This window comes from Gallus gallus, chromosome 24, assembly GCF_016699485.2.
Source record: "Gallus gallus isolate bGalGal1 chromosome 24, bGalGal1.mat.broiler.GRCg7b, whole genome shotgun sequence".
NCBI lineage: Eukaryota > Metazoa > Chordata > Aves > Galliformes > Phasianidae > Gallus > Gallus gallus.
In genome coordinates this window covers 420,399-435,275 of record NC_052555.1, presented here as the reverse complement: position 1 = coordinate 435,275, position 14,877 = coordinate 420,399, and the positions used below count along the sequence as shown (strand labels likewise).

General features: G+C 61.1%; 1 protein-coding gene across 2 annotated transcripts; it reads left to right on the top strand.

The window, feature by feature from the left end:
- The first annotated feature begins 94 nt into the window (after positions 1 to 94).
- CHEK1 (checkpoint kinase 1) lies at positions 95 to 3,888 on the top strand. Of its 2 annotated transcripts, none has more exons than XM_015297941.4 (12): positions 95 to 239; positions 751 to 974; positions 1,078 to 1,142; positions 1,214 to 1,283; positions 1,359 to 1,547; positions 1,889 to 1,993; positions 2,061 to 2,156; positions 2,256 to 2,337; positions 2,544 to 2,721; positions 3,170 to 3,301; positions 3,370 to 3,471; positions 3,646 to 3,888. In XM_015297941.4, exons 1-12 carry the CDS (start codon positions 175 to 177, stop codon positions 3,739 to 3,741), a joined length of 1,404 nt encoding a protein of 467 aa, XP_015153427.1. In that variant the 5' UTR covers positions 95 to 174; the 3' UTR covers positions 3,742 to 3,888. The 2 variants fall into 2 exon arrangements, with proteins under 2 accessions (XP_015153427.1, NP_989676.1); NM_204345.2 differs by having other exon boundaries at positions 2,229 to 2,337.
- Positions 3,889 to 14,877: the final 10,989 nt, after the last annotated feature.

Sequence of the window (14,877 nt, the reverse complement as noted above, 5' to 3'; positions counted from 1 at the left end):
GCGGGGCGGACCCGGCGCGGTTTCGCGGCCTTTGGGCGCTTTTGGCGCCGGGGGGGCGGGGCGGGGGGCGGGGCTTCGGGTGCGCGCGCAGCGCGGGGCGGGGCCGAGTGGCGCTGGCGGGAACGGGCGGCGCGCCGGGGCTGTGCGGGCTGAGCCCGTGCGGGGCGGTGCGGGATGGCGGTGCCCTTCGTGGAGGACTGGGACCTGGTGCAGACCCTGGGAGAAGGCGCTTACGGGGAGTGAGTGCGGCGGGGCGGGAGGGGGGGTGGGGAGGTCCTGGGGCAGCGTGCAGAGGCCCTTCCGTGCCCCTCTGCGCGCTCGGTCCGCGCTCCCCGCGTGCACCCCGTGCCCCCCCCCGCCTGCACGGCGCGGGCACTTCGCGTGCGCACCGCTTGGCCGTTGCAGGTCATTGTGTGCCCGCTGCATGCACGCTGCGCGGTTGTTGCGTGGTGTGCCTGTGTGTGCATCTCCTGCCTAATTCACGCCCACTTTATGGCCTTTGCTTGCCCTGTGCATGCCCGCTCTGCACACCTATTGCATGACCCGCTGTGTGCCATTAAGTGCTCCCTGCTTGGACACTGCATCCTGCTTGTGCATGCATTGCCTGCCCGCTACCTGCATGCTGCTCTGCACACGCACTGCATCGCCATTGCTTGCCAATTGCACGCCCGCTGCTTGCCCTTTACACCTCATGCACACCTATGGTGCACCCTCCTCCTTTCCCCCCCCCCCCCCGGCCGTGCCCCACAGGGTGCAGTTGGCCGTGAACCGCCGCACCGAGGAGGCCGTGGCCGTGAAGATCGTGGACATGAAGCGCGCGGCCGACTGCCCGGAGAACATCAAGAAGGAGATCTGCATCAACAAGATGCTGAACCACGAGAACGTCGTCAAGTTCTACGGGCACCGGCGGGAGGGGGCCACGCAGTACCTGTTCCTGGAGTACTGCAGCGGCGGGGAGCTCTTCGACCGCATCGGTGCGTTGCAGAACGAGAGCGTACGCTTTGCATGCTGTGCGTCGGAGCGGTGCTCCGTGCGTGGAGCTGCAGCTCCTGCCCTCACTCCTTGCTGGCGTTGCAGAGCCGGACATTGGGATGCCGGAGCCGGAGGCGCAGCGCTTCTTCCAGCAGCTGATCGCTGGTGTGGTGAGTGCCGCGGGACAGCGCCCGCGCTGCGGTGCTCCGCGGTGGCAGCAGTGACCTCATCCCACCCGTAGGTGTACCTGCACAGCATGGGCATCACGCACCGCGACCTCAAGCCGGAGAACCTGCTGCTGGATGAGCGAGGTGTGCCCCCCGCCTCGACTTCCTGCAACGTTTCGTCACCTTTAACTTAACCGTTTCCCTCTGTTTTCCGCCCAGACAACCTGAAGATCTCCGATTTCGGCCTGGCCACCGTCTTCAAGCACAACGGGCGCGAGCGGCTGCTGAACAAGATGTGTGGCACACTGCCCTACGTGGCCCCCGAGCTGCTGCGGCGCCCCGAGTTCCGTGCAGAGCCCGTGGATGTGTGGGCCTGCGGCGTGGTGCTGACCGCCATGCTGGCGGGAGGTGGGCATGGGGGGCATACGAGATGCATAGTTGGGGTATGAGGTGTGCAGTATGTGTGAGGTGCACGAGGGGTGCATATGGGATGCATAGGGGAGGTGTGATGTGCACGGTGGTGGTGGCGCTTTTGAGGATCAAAAGCCACGTGTGGAGCAGAGCAGCGATGCCTCGCGTGGGAGGTTGCAGTGGTGCTGCAGTGGATGCTTTGCACGCCATAGAGCAGTACTTCTGCACGCTGTGCACCTTGGCACATCGCATCCTTTTGAAAGCAAAGGGGAAAGGCAGCGTTCCTGCCCCCCCTTTGCCAATCTCTTGTGCCACCCCCACCATCCCCTCTCCCCCAGAGCTACCCTGGGATCAGCCCAGCGACAGCTGCCAGGAGTACAGCGACTGGAAGGAGAGGAAGACCTACCTGGCGCCCTGGAGGAAGATCGACTCTGCACCATTAGGTACGCAGCTGGAGGCAGCGGTGCCCCCACCACCCCACACCTCCTATGTGCACCCCATTCCCCACAGCACTGCTGCACAAGATCCTGACCGAGAACCCCACGGCGCGCATCACCATCCCCGACATCAAGAAGGACCGCTGGTACTGCCGGCCCCTGAAGAAGGGTAAGAGCTGCGGGGCAAAGTGCGTTTCCTGCTCGAGCTGTGCACAGTGTTGGGTTTTTGCTCGCTTTGCAGGCACAAAGCGTGGCCGCGTGTCCTCAGGTGGTGTCACCGAGTCCCCCGGAGCCCTCCCCAAACACATCCGCTCTGACACAGACTTCTCTCCTGTGAAGAGTGCCCTGGGGTGAGCGGGCTGCAGTACACCTCCCTGCTGCGTGCTGCCTCTCTGCAGTGTGGGAGTGTTCTTCCTGCACTGCAACAGCTGGCATAAACCAGCTCGAGGCACACATAACCCCACACTCATCCTTTCCCTACTTGTGTATGCAGAGCCCTAAAGAGGCGCAGTCCTCTCAGCCTTCCCTTTTGCAATCTCATCTGCTTGCCTTGCAGTGAGGACAAGGCGAGCTACTCCACATCACAGCCTGAGCCCGGCACCGGCGGCGCGCTGTGGGACAGCAGCACGGGCAGCATCGACCGCCTGGTGCAGGGCATCAGCTTCTCCCAGCCTGCCTGCCCTGAGCACATGCTGCTCAACAGCCAGCTGCTCGGCACGCCAGGCTCCTCCCAGGTGTGCTCCCTTAGGATTTGGTGTGCAGCATTGCAACCTTTTAGATGCAGCGTTTGTAATGCCAGGATGTAACCTTGCAACCTCTGGGGTACAGCTTTGCAGTATTTCTAATCCTAAGGGGCTGCTTTGCAATACTGGAGATGCTGCTTTGCAATGCTTATAATACTGGGGCTGAGGGTTTGCAATACCTCAGATGTTTGGGGTGCGGTTTTGCAGGACTGGGGATGCCGTTTCCCACTGTTCTGTAGCACCAGCGTGTAGCCCGCAACCTTTACCACAAGGGGGTGCAACTTGCTAACACTGCACACGGATGTGCAGTAGCGGGGATACAACTTGGTGCGCCTTCACGCTTTGGGGCTGCAGGGACCACTTTGCACCCACACAGTGGGGCTGAGGAGTGGGGTGCGGGCGCAGCTTTGCAGCACTCCTGATGCACTGTGTGCTGCAGAGCCCGTGGCAGCGCCTGGTGAGGCGGATGACGCGCTTCTTCACCAAGCTGGACGCCGACGGCTCCTACCGCAGCCTGAGGGACGTGTGTGAGAAGATGGGCTACGGCTGGAAGCAGAGCTGCACCAACCAGGTGGGGCCGGGCCGGGGGTGGCAGGGATGGGGCTGAGCCCCCCTGACGCTGTGCCGTGCCCCCCGCAGGTCACCATCTCCACCACGGACCGGAGGAACAACAAGCTGATCTTCAAGGTGAACCTGCTGGAGATGGAGAGCAGGATCCTGGTGGACTTCCGCCTCTCCAAGGTGGGTGCTGGGGGGTACGGGGGGTGCAAAGCAGCTCACAGTGGGGCGCAGAGCAGTGCATGAGGGTAAGAGGTGGGTGCAGACATGGCTGGTGGGATGTGGCAGTGGGTGCCGCGGTGAGTGTGGGGCTGCGGGAGGCTGCTGTGGGGCGCACTGACCGCTCTCCCCATGCAGGGCGACGGGTTGGAGTTCAAGCGGCATTTCCTGAAAATCAAAGGCAAACTGAGCGACGTGGTCAGCACCCAGAAGGTGTGGCTGCCCCCACCCTGAGCCCCCCCCCCCTCCTCCTCCTCCTCCTCACCCCGTGGGGCTCCCACAGCCCCCAGCAGAGCTGTGCACCCCGGGGCAGTGCCATGGGGACGGCCCGGCTCTGCGCCCACTGCGGCTTTTATGGGTTCAATAAAGCGTGGGATCACACAGCTGAGCTCTGTGCCATCTTAGGGGTGTTGGGGCTGCAGCGCAGTGCTGGTTTGGAGCAATCTCAGCCCTGTGCTGTTCTGCAGCTCCGTTCACTCTGGAACCGACTGATGGTGCAGAGGGCTCTCCGTTGAGCTCTGTGGCCCCACACAGCCCCATCCACGCCCCGGGGCTGTGGGGGCAGCTCGGGGTCCCCCCCTCCCTGCCCTCTCTCAGGGCGGCAGCTGCCCCACTCCCAGCCTCTCTAATTGCTTTTCACAGCGCTAACGAGCCCGGAGCTGCCAGGGGTTGTTAGCGCTGGAGCGAGAGGAGCGCAGGGATTAACCCGGGGCAGCACCCACCCCTTCCTCCCCCCCTCCCCCCCCCCAAAAAAAAGAGCATCCCCCAAACCCCACCCGTGGTGCACATCCCCACTGCTCAGCCCCAAACCCGCCGCTCCCACTGTTGACTCCGGTTACTGAGTTGGAAAAAAGCCTCTTTCTGTTGTTTTCCCCTTCTTCCAGTGGGAACCCCCCTTCGGCCGAGCAATTAACGCGGCCTTTGGGGTTTTTTTAATTGCATATTTATATTGCAGCCGGGAGCGAGACCCCGGCAGCGGGCGAGGGGCAGCAGGAAGACGCCGCCCCGACCCCGTGTGCTTTTCAGCCGGGATTAAGCACCGTTAATTGTCCCAGAGATCACAGATTGAAGCCGGGGGATAATTAGGCTGAAGGCGGGGTTTTCTGGTTCGCTCCCCCGGGGGCTCCCAGTGGGCACAGATTTGGGTTTCCAGGCAGAAACGATTTTGGGAGCACCCCGGGAGTGAGGATTTTGGGGGTGGGAGTGGAGAACTGAGGGTTGTGTTGTGCAGAACAACGTAAATCATTGCAGCGGTGGGAAATTGGTCCCATTTGCAGGAAAGGTTTCTCTTCCACCCACAGCATTTTGCTTTGCCCGTTGCCTACCCCTCTTTGGGTCATAAACAGCTCATTTTGGGGGTCACGGGTATCCCATGGGTGTGAGCATTGTGCATCACTATGGGTGATGGTGGTAAGCCTTTAGTAGCCATACAGTAACCCTTCGGTAAACCTACAGGAAACTTTTTATCCCCTATACAGGGCTCTTACAGAAGATACAGACGGAGAGTGCAGGATTTAGGATGCAGATGCAGGGTTTAGGATGCAGGTGCAGGACCCGGGATCTGGCAGATTCAGGATTTGGTGTGCAGAGATGGGAAAGGGAATTTAGGGTACAGACATAGGCTACGGGGTGCAGAAGCAAACTTTGGGCTGCAGAGATGGAATGCGGGACAAGTGATGGGGTAAATGGGATGCAGATGCTGGATGCCAGGTTCAGGGTGCAGGACATGGGATGCAGCAGCAGAAGCCACGTGGAGGATGTAGGTGCAGGACAGCAGGTGCAGGGCAGAGAACAGTGAGTGCAGAAGCAGGATTTGGGGTGCAGGTGTGAGATGTAACGGGGATGCTCCATCCCCAGAGAGCCCCAGACTGCGTGGGGCCAGGAGATGGGAAATGCCAGTTCCCAATGAGCGGGGATTGCTTCGTGCCACGCGCACAGCCCGGCCCGTGCAGGGATTTCCCTGCTTCTCCCCATCTGGGCAGCAGAGCCCGGCTACATCTGCCCACCAGATGTGATGGGGCCGTGCCTGGGGGGGGGGGTGGGAACCTCCCTGCTCCCCCCGCCCGTTGGGTCCATTGCTGAGATGGGCTGTGGGCAGCGCAGGGCTGGGGATGGAGGGGCTGAGCAGAGGGATGTGGGGTGCAGCGGTGGGGTGTGGATGCAGATCCAGAATGGGACGTGCGGGTTTGGGCAGCCCGTGAGCAGCACGAGGGGTTTTGCGTGGATAAAAGCTGCAGAGATCCCCCCCAAAAGGGGTCGGCCCCGCAGCCGTGGGAGGGAGAGGGAGGAAAAAGCAAAATGCTCGAAAAAGGTGAAAGCCTCCCAAACGCTGAGGTCATTTCTTGGCGAGGAAGTGGGCTCGGCTCGAAGTGCCTCCAGGTCTATTTAATATCAGCAGACACATTCCTGGGCAGGGCGGGGAGAGCGCTGACACCCCACGGCGGCCCCGAACGCCCCGAAACCCCCCCACGGCTCCGGGACAGCGCTGAGCAACGGCAGAAAGAGCACAGGAAGGGGACGGATACCCCCGGGGCGGTGGGAACTGACGCTCTGAGTGGGATTTTGGGGGATGGGGAGGAAAAGCGCCCATGGAACCCCCAGTGTGAGGGAGCAAAAAGGGGAAAACCCCATTAAAATAAGGCGTCCCCCCCATTCCACAGCCGCCCTGCGCAGCTGCTGCCATCCCACACCTCCTGAGGGTTATGGTGACGGTGGTGTTTATTTTGCTAAACCTCACAAACCCATAATGGGGGGGGGAGTATTGAAAGGCTGAAACAAAAAAAAAAGGGAAAAGAGAGGGAAGTGCAGCTGGGAGGTGAGGTTGGGGTGCGTGTGCAGAGCAGCTGCGGGCGGGGATGCCCTGAAATCGAGGTGCAAACAGTGGCTGAGGTGCCCTGCTGGGGATAAGGAGCGTTTTGGGGCATTTCTGCAATGGAGGAGGCAGTGGGGCGATGCTCCGGTGGGGGGGGGGGGGTTGTGGTGCTCACACATTCCTCCCGTCAGCAGTATTTACACGACAGCACCGGGAGAAATCCCAGGTCGGTGCGGCATCGCGCCCTGCGTCGGCTGTCTGCTCTGCGTGGGGCTGCGGCCGGGAGGGCTGCCTGCAGAGCGTGGGGATGCCTGCAGCCTGCAGGGAGTTCTGCAGCACTGCACGGGGATGTTTGCATCCTGCGGTGGCGTTCTCAGCTTGCAGGGATGTTTGCAGCACACAGGGATGCTCGCAGTGTGCAGGAATGCTTGCAGCACATGGGGATGCTTGTAGTGCACAGGAATGTTTGCATCGTGCGGGGATGTGTGTGGCATGCAGGGATGCTTGCAGTGCTCCTCAGGTCCCACAGGTGCTTGCAGCAGTTTTTCAGCCTCGCCCCTTCCCTGTGCCTCAGTTTCCCCTTACTGAGAGCAAGCACAGCACTGGAGCTGTGGGACTCAGCTCACTGCTGCCTGCACCCGAATGATGGCTTTGTGTAAGGCAGGTGAGGGCTGCGAGCAGCGGCAACGTGTGCTGAGGAATTTCTTTTCCAAAGTGCCAAAATGGGCCCTGCAGAGCCTTTTCTCCCCGACCACATCCCCGGGCTGCAATGGAGCTCTCCCTTTCTCACCATCGCAGCGCTCGGAGGGGCTGCTGCTCGCCAGATGTGATAAGGAAAGGTTTGGCTGAGGGGTGGAAAGTGGGAAAAAAAAAAAAAAAAGAAGAAAAAAAAGAAAACTAAAAAAAGGAGCAAAGCAAATTCCTTGGCAAATCAAAGCGCGGTGCGAGCAGAGCACGGAGCATCCGTCCTGATAAGGGGGGAGGCGGCTGTGGGGGGGAGGCGGCCCTGGGAGCATCCATGGCTGCTGGGTGGGGACAGGGAAGCGCCCGTCCTGCAGCCCGGGCTGTGCCTCAGTTTCCCCGCCGTGTGAATGCTGCAAAGGGTTAAAGCTGAGCGGGTGAAATACCTTGGAGGGGTTAAACAGGGCGATTTTTCTGCTGGTTTTTATCCAAAACATATGTTTTTGCCACTATTCGAGTTATCTGGGATATTTCCTGCGTGTTTGCTCCTATGGCAACCGGCCCAGCATGAAAGACCTATTTACTGGGCCCTGGGATAAGGCAGGGCCATATGTTGTCAATTTGGAAGGCTCCTTCCCCTCCGATCTGTCTCCAGCCCCCCGGCTCGGCTCGGGGTGTGCGGAGCCTCCAGGGAGAGGCGGGGGGTGGGGGTGGGATGGGCTCTGCAGGATGGGTTGGAGGTTCCTTCAACATCGCTTTGAGGTTCTTCAGGAGCTACAGATGGACACGAGCAACCTGTGGCACTGCGGTGAGGTCTTTCGGGGGGTAGAGATGGGCATACATAACCTGCAGCACTGGTTTGGTGTCCAGAAAGGGACATAAGGATGGATGTAAGCAAGCTACGACATGGCTGGAAGTCCTTCAGGGGTTGGGATGCAGACAAGTGACCAACCACATAGATGCTCCAGGGAGGCCAATGGGCACCAATAACCTAAGACGTGGGTCTGACATTTATCTGGGAGCTGAGGGCTGACATAAGTAACCCACATCACTGCTCTGAGGTCCTTCAGGAGCAAAAGATGGAGCCAAGGGGCCTTCAACATCGCCCTGAGGTCCATGGGGGATGCATCACTGCTCCGAGGGCTGCCCAAGAGACTGGGCTGGAGATGGGGCTGGGGACAAAATGCCTCCACTGCAGATCTGGGATGCCACCAGGAGGCCCAGCTGGAAGCGGGGCTGGGGCCGAGCAACCTGGCATCCATCCCAGAGACCGACACCGAGGCTCACCGCAGGGCATGGGGCAGGAGGGTCCTGGGGGCACTGAAGACCCCTCAGAACCTCACAGCAGCCACGAGAGTGCAGGGAGGTTCTGTTCCCATTCCAGCACGTCTGGACTTCTTTTAGGGTCACCGCAGCGCCCCAAAAGCCCCAACACTGCCCGGGGCCACTCCGTGCTCCCTCCTGGGCAGCTGCAGGCAGGCAGGACCAGACACGGTGTGGGACAGAGGATCTGCAGAGTGATTCACTCCCCGGGACTCCCACAGTGGTATTTCTGATGCAAAAGCCCAAATAGATGATAAATTTTTCCCTCCCCCACGTTTTGCAGGGCTGACCCCTCCTCCCTCCCGCCCTCCCTCCGGCCGCCCGGCGCTGCCTCTCCGTATTTCTTTTTAACACACACAAAAATAAAGGCTTTCGGCCAAAATAAACCTTCTCTATGAAAATGTGTGTTTGGGTCAAAAAGCCTCTTTTCACTGGGAAAAAAAAGAAAAGAAAAAAAAGAAAGAAAGAAAAAAAAAAGAGTAAAAAGAAAAGAAAACCCCTTAAGTGAACGGTTGGCAGAGCTCCGAGGGAGATGTAGCATCAAACACCATCGTCTGCAGGGCGATGCAGTGGGGGGAAGGATGGGGGCACGGAGGAGCCCCATAAGCAGGGTGGGGGGCACGGGAGCCGCTCGCTGTGCTGCCAGCCCTGCACGCACCGCGTTGGTTTCCAGCACGGAGGTTGGCCCAGGATGGGAGATGCCCTCGGGGGGGTGGCGCTCCCTCGCTATGCTCACAGGCTGCACATCCCCTTCCAAAAAGCTGCCTTATCCCCAGCAGGCTGGCTGGGGAGATGAGGAAATTGCCTGCTTTCCCGTTTCCCCAACCCCGGAGGAGACAAGCGATCGTTTGAAGGCGGCTCTTCATTTCCTGCCCCGCTCTTCAAAGCGCTTATGGCCGGGGGGTGGGGGGGGGTACTGCTCCCCCCAGCACCGCACGTGGCCGCGGGTCCCCGGGCGACGGCGGGTCCGGCGGAGCAGAACTCCCTGCCAAGGCAAACATTGGCTCCAGGAGGAGTTTTGTCTCCTTCTTTTTTCCCTAAAAATGCCAAGGTTTCGCTCACTGGAGGAGGAAAGCAGGTTTTGCTTTGTTTCCATCCCGGCTGTTTTTGCAGCAGGACCCCAGGGCAGGTGCAAAGGGGCTTTCAGGCGCTCGGCTTTCACCCCCCACTCCTGATGGGCTGTAGGAGGGCCCCCTGTGCCCCCCCCACGTCCCCCATATCCCATCAGTCACCCCTGGAGATGGAGGAACGCGGTGTGCTGGGAGGGGGCTGTGCTTAGCAGGGGCTGCAGCGGAGCGGGGAATTCCCTGTGGGCACTGCGAGGAATTCCCTGTGGGCACTGCGAGGTGTTGGAGCCCTTCCCTGCCCCTCCTCCTCCTCCTCTTTCTCCTTTCTGCTTCTCCTCCTCCATCTCTCCCTCCTTCTCCACCTCCATTTCCATCATCCCCTCTCACCACCTCCTCCTTATCTCTTCGTCTCTTCTCCCTTCATCTCCCTTCTCCTCTTCTTACCTTCTTTCTTCTCATCTCCTCACCCTCCCTTTCCATGCTGCTCCCAGCCGACCCCCCCACCTCCCACCTGCTCCACTCCGTGCCTCACTTTCCCCACTTGTTGAGCTCCATCAGCCGAAGCCACCCAACACCACCTGCACAAATGAAGAGCCTGGGGACCACCCCGGGCAGGAGAAGACCCCCACATGGAGACCCACTGCAGCCCCGGGGCTGCCTGCAATGTGTTGGGCAGTGAAGCCCGGATAAATGCTGTGGCAGCGCCCTGAGAGCAGCTGTGTTTTTGTAGGCATCAGCGATGTGACTGATAGGGTTTTACTGCTACCACAGAAGCTGTTCACACGTAAATGTCGCACGAAGGTTTTACAGACCCTTCTGTCCCTGATATTGACCTTAATGTGGCTAAAGAGGACTTGAAAAGGTGATGTGTTCTGGACCGAAAGCTCTCACTGTCAGGAAAATGCTCCAAGTGTCAAGTGCTTAAAAAGCAGAAGGTGGAGGCCACCAACCTCGTGACCATGCAGCCTCCACCTGTCCCCAGAACAGCCTGCCCACCCAGCAAGGCCAGGAGCGGGCTGTCCCCTTCCCAGCAGTGCCCTTTAACCCTCCCTGCTGGAGCCTCTGAAGAGGTGACCAGGAATTTGGGGACAAGTAGAGAGGGATGGGGAGCTGGGGACCAGGACAAGGTGATGGGAATCAGGATGAGATGCCTGATGGGGACTGGGACAAAGGAACTGGGATGGGGACTGGGAGGAGATGCCTATTAGGGACCGGGCTGAGTTGATGTGGACTGGGATAGGGGGGTGGGGACCAGGATACCGATATGGCAACCAGGATGAGATACTAAGGGGATCCAAGGCAAAATACCTGCTGGGGACGGCGTGATGGGGGCCAGGACAAGATATTAGCTGGAAAAGGCATGAAGGGGTGAGGGGACATGAGTGGGACAGAGTGACAAGGACCGGGATCCACCTGGGCCTCACACAGGGCGCTGGGGACCGGGCCAGGGCAACACAGAGCATCTCCCACCCTCAGCCTCCCACGCTGACCCCACGTCTACCACCCACCCCCGCCTGCCGACCCCTCCTCCCCCACCCCCGCTGCCCCCCCAGTCCCCATCCCGGCCGCGGTGCCCCGAGGACGCTGCTGTGGGGCCGCGCAGCTCCCGCGGAGTGGGAGCGAGGAGGGCTGGAGCGCGGGGCGCTGCCGGCTCAATGGCGGGGCCTCGCTCCCACGAGTGCATGAAAGGCCCCCTGTCCAAACGGCATTAGACGCGCTGCGAAGGCTCATTCCCGATCGGTCACGCTCCGAGGCGCAGCTGCAGCCCCCGGCCGCGGGAGCCGAGGATGCTCCGGGGCTTTGTTTGGGCAGCTCCGCTCCCGGGAACCGTGACAGGACGATCGGATTACGGAGCAGCCGGAGAAAAGTCGCCCTCGCTGTGAGCCGAGGGGGGACCGCATCCCCCGGCCCCGCTGAACGCTGAGCTACCTGCCTGGTGCCGTCGGGATCGGTCGCGGTGTGGGGAACAAAGGCGGCCCCACAATGCCGGGTTGGGTTGGGAGGGGTTGGGTAACGGCCCCGTTAATGACCGGCTCGCTCGCTGCCCTTCTGCCGGATGGGGGTGTAGGATGGCCCGTGGGGAAGGGTGAGAAGGGGTCAACGTGGAACGCAGACCCCCAAGGGGAGGTGGCTTTTGTGGTCCCAGCTGCGGTGTGGGGGTAGAGCAGGTGCCCCCGCTGCCCATTTCTGGGATGCCAGCACGGGGCACTGCGAGATGCGAGAGCCGAATCCCAGAAGGGCGCTCGGAGGGCAACGCTGGGCCAGGAGGAAAACCCGCCCTGAGGAAGCTGAGCAACAGGAAAAGGTGACAGCAGCACAGCCCGGCAGCTGAGTCAGCAGCAAGAGGGACAGCGCTGAGGTTGGGCCGCCCAAAGCCACCCAAACCTGGCGAGAACCCGCAGAGGTTGGTGGGTCACGGCCTTTCTGTCCCCACCGGGCTGGTTATGAACCCGCCGCCAGACAAAGCCACCAGCCCGCAGCGGAGCCCAATGTCCCCATTTGCATCTTTGCAGAAGGGATTAGCGGAGCCCCGTTGTCCGGGTGTCACCCGGCGCCTTTGAAAGCAGATGACTTCATCCGCTTTCATGGCCCTGCCGCCTTCCAGTAATTAGATTTGCTCCTGACGACAGCAGCGGGGGTGAGGATGCCGGCCAAATTTTGCTCCCCTTCAGCGAGAGGTTTGGTTGTAGGTCCGGCGACGGTCCCGCTGTAGGAAATCCCAAAACACGGCAGGTGCTGCGCCGGGCGCGGCGCACAGAGCCGCGTTGGGTCCCCGCGTGGCGCCCGCGCTGCTGCCACGCTTGCAAAGCGGCTGAGTCACCTCCGGAGCCGATGGGTCACTGTGAGGCTTCGGGGTGGAAACGGCTCTGCCCGGGGATGGCCGCAGTTACGCATCCTCGTGCACGGCCCTGAAAGCCCCCCGGGCCCCGCCGGGGTTAATTCACTTAGCGCAGCGCTAACGGGCGTAGCTTGTCCTAGCGCCGGTCCCTAATGAGCAGCTCATTTGAATCCATGCAAAGTACCAGGGAGCATGGAGACATGCTAATTAAAGTGACTGCCGCTCCGTAATTAAGCAGCAATTCCCCCCCCAAAGAGCGCTTTCTCATGCAAATACCGCCTGCTTTGGGTGATGTAAGGGCTGTGGCAGCAGCTGGGTCTCCCTAATGGGCTCAGGGGGCATCGATGTGGCAAAGCAGAAGAAAAGGAGCAAATTTCACCATTCCCCGCCAAGAGCTCCTCCTGCGGGGGCTGCTGGGGGCGGCGGGGGCACAACGGCACGCGGCGAACTCACCGGGCTGCTTCCGAGCTCAGCCCTGCGCTTCCCTGTTGTTTTTCCCCCGCAAAGAGTAATTATCCCCACTGGATGCCGAGAGCCCCGTTCGGTTTTGTTTTCAAATCCTGGCGTGATCGCAGCGTGACGAAGCGCATCTGGTTTTTATACGAGTGGGAAATGCTTTCTAATAATCTCTGCGACAGCTTAAATAATGGGAACCTGGAGGCATCCCAGCGGGCCGGGCCGTCCGAGTGGCGCTGCGGGGCGAAACAACGGGACCGCCTCCAGCGCCCATTGGGGCCGCTCCCGGTGCTCACCTCATTGCTGGGGCTGACTTAATTCCCAGCCTGGGGAAGCTTTTGTTACAGCCACTGAATTTGAGGGCTGCTGATAGAAGGGCCATCTTCCACTGGGGCCATCTCCCATCACGGACATCTCCCACCATGGCCACCTTCCATCAGAGCCACCTCCCACTGGGGACATCTGCCACTGGGGACACCTTCCACCCATCAGGGATGCCTGTCACGGCCATCTTCCATCACAGCCATTTCCTACCGCGGCCATCTGCTATCAGGGCCATCTTCAGCCCCTTTATTGAGCCCCCCAGGCCCCCAGAAATGGGTCTGAGTTTGAGCCCATGGCATCTCTGCCACCGAGGCCCCGTGGTGGCACCCAGGCTCCTCCCACATTCCCAACCCATGGCCACGCTCCATCTCCATCCCTTGGGGCAGATGACAGCCTTCGGTGTTCCCATGTCCCTGCCCAGACAAGGCACACGTGTAAGCAGTGTTCCTCCCCCGCTCTGGCAGTTTGGGGACACGGAGTGCTTTTCCTCATTTCTCCCTTCTTGCACTTGTGGAAATAATGACGTCCTGCAGGAAACCTCTGCAGGGACAAAATTAGGGCTGGTAAACACTGGGTAGCAGAGCCCGCTGGCCTGCTGGGTTTGCCCAAAGCCCTGCAGACTGAGAGGCCCTTTCACAGGAAGCCCTCCGTGGGCACCATTCCCTTCCCCACGCAGCCGCCATGCAGATGCAGCCTCAGCCATCAGCACAGCTGGGCCAGGAGGGATGGAGAACTGAGGCTGGGGAGCAGCGCAGGAGCCGGGACGCCCCACTCCGGAGTTTAATTCCCAAGATTAGGTCTAATGCTGGGCAATTTAGCAAGCTGTTAATATTAAATTACGCTGCAAATGATGGGAGCTTCCCGAATGCTTAATATGATCTTCTTGTGGTTTGCGTCTGGACGCGCTCCAAGCCCAGATAAGCCCACTTTTGTTGGTTTTAGCACTGTCTGCCCAAGCAGAGCTTTTTTTCCCCGCTGTTATCAGTTGGAGGATCATGCACACAGCATGTGTGCAGTGTGGAGGAGCACTTCCAGCCCTGCGCTCTGGAAAGGCTCAAACAACTCCCCCTCTCCTGCCCGACGCCCCTGCACAGCTCCGTGCCTTCGTGCCACCTTAAAGGCTACGAGGGCAGAGGTGAGCTGTGCAGCAGAGGGGCTTACAGAAGGTCCTGTGGGTGTGTGAACAGCCCTGGTTTGCGAAACCCATTGCGCAGGGGCACGGAGATGTGTGGGCAATGTTTGCACGGGGGAAGTTTGCACAGCGCTCAGGCATGCATTTTTCATGCAAACAAGCTCCCGCTCGCACGGGGCGCAGAGAGGTGTGCGGCGCATGGTGAGGTTTGCGTGGATACAGCCGTTGTGCAGCGCTCGGGAATGCACTTGTCACGTTTGCGTGGGTCTCCCGATGGGGGCACGCAGACACGCGGCGCACGGCCGAAGTTTGCACAGGTGACGCTCACCCGGGTACGGCTGTCGTATGGCGCTCGGGAACGCGGCTTCGCGTGGCAGACGAGCGGGGCGCACGGAGCTGCACCGCGCACGGCCAGCGGTCGCGCAGGTACGGCCGTTCCCGGCGGCCGCTCCGCGGTGTTCGGGCAGCAAACGCCTCCACTTGCCCGAGGCGCGCGGGGGTGCGAGGCGGCGTTCGCGCGGGGAAAGTTTGCACGGGGAAAAGTCGCGCAAGTGAAGCCGCACGCGCCCCGCGCATCGTGCACGCGCCCCGCGCATCGTGCACGCGCCCCGCGCCCCGCCCCCTCCCGCTCAGCCGCCCGCGGGCGCGCGCCCCTCCCACCCCACCACCGCGCGCGCCCCGCGCCCCGCGCCCCGCCCCCTCCCCCTTAAAGGGCCCGCGCCCACCGCCCCGCTTC

Bases quoted from the DNA above. Each gene is read 5' to 3' on its own strand.
- CHEK1 (NM_204345.2), top strand. From the start codon at position 175: ATGGCGGTGCCCTTCGTGGAGGACTGGGACCTGGTGCAGACCCTGGGA. The intron at 3,302-3,369 runs GTGGGGCCGGGC...TGCCCCCCGCAG, and splicing joins AGCAGAGCTGCACCAACCAG to GTCACCATCTCCACCACGGA. The intron at 3,472-3,645 runs GTGGGTGCTGGG...CTCCCCATGCAG, and splicing joins TGGACTTCCGCCTCTCCAAG to GGCGACGGGTTGGAGTTCAA.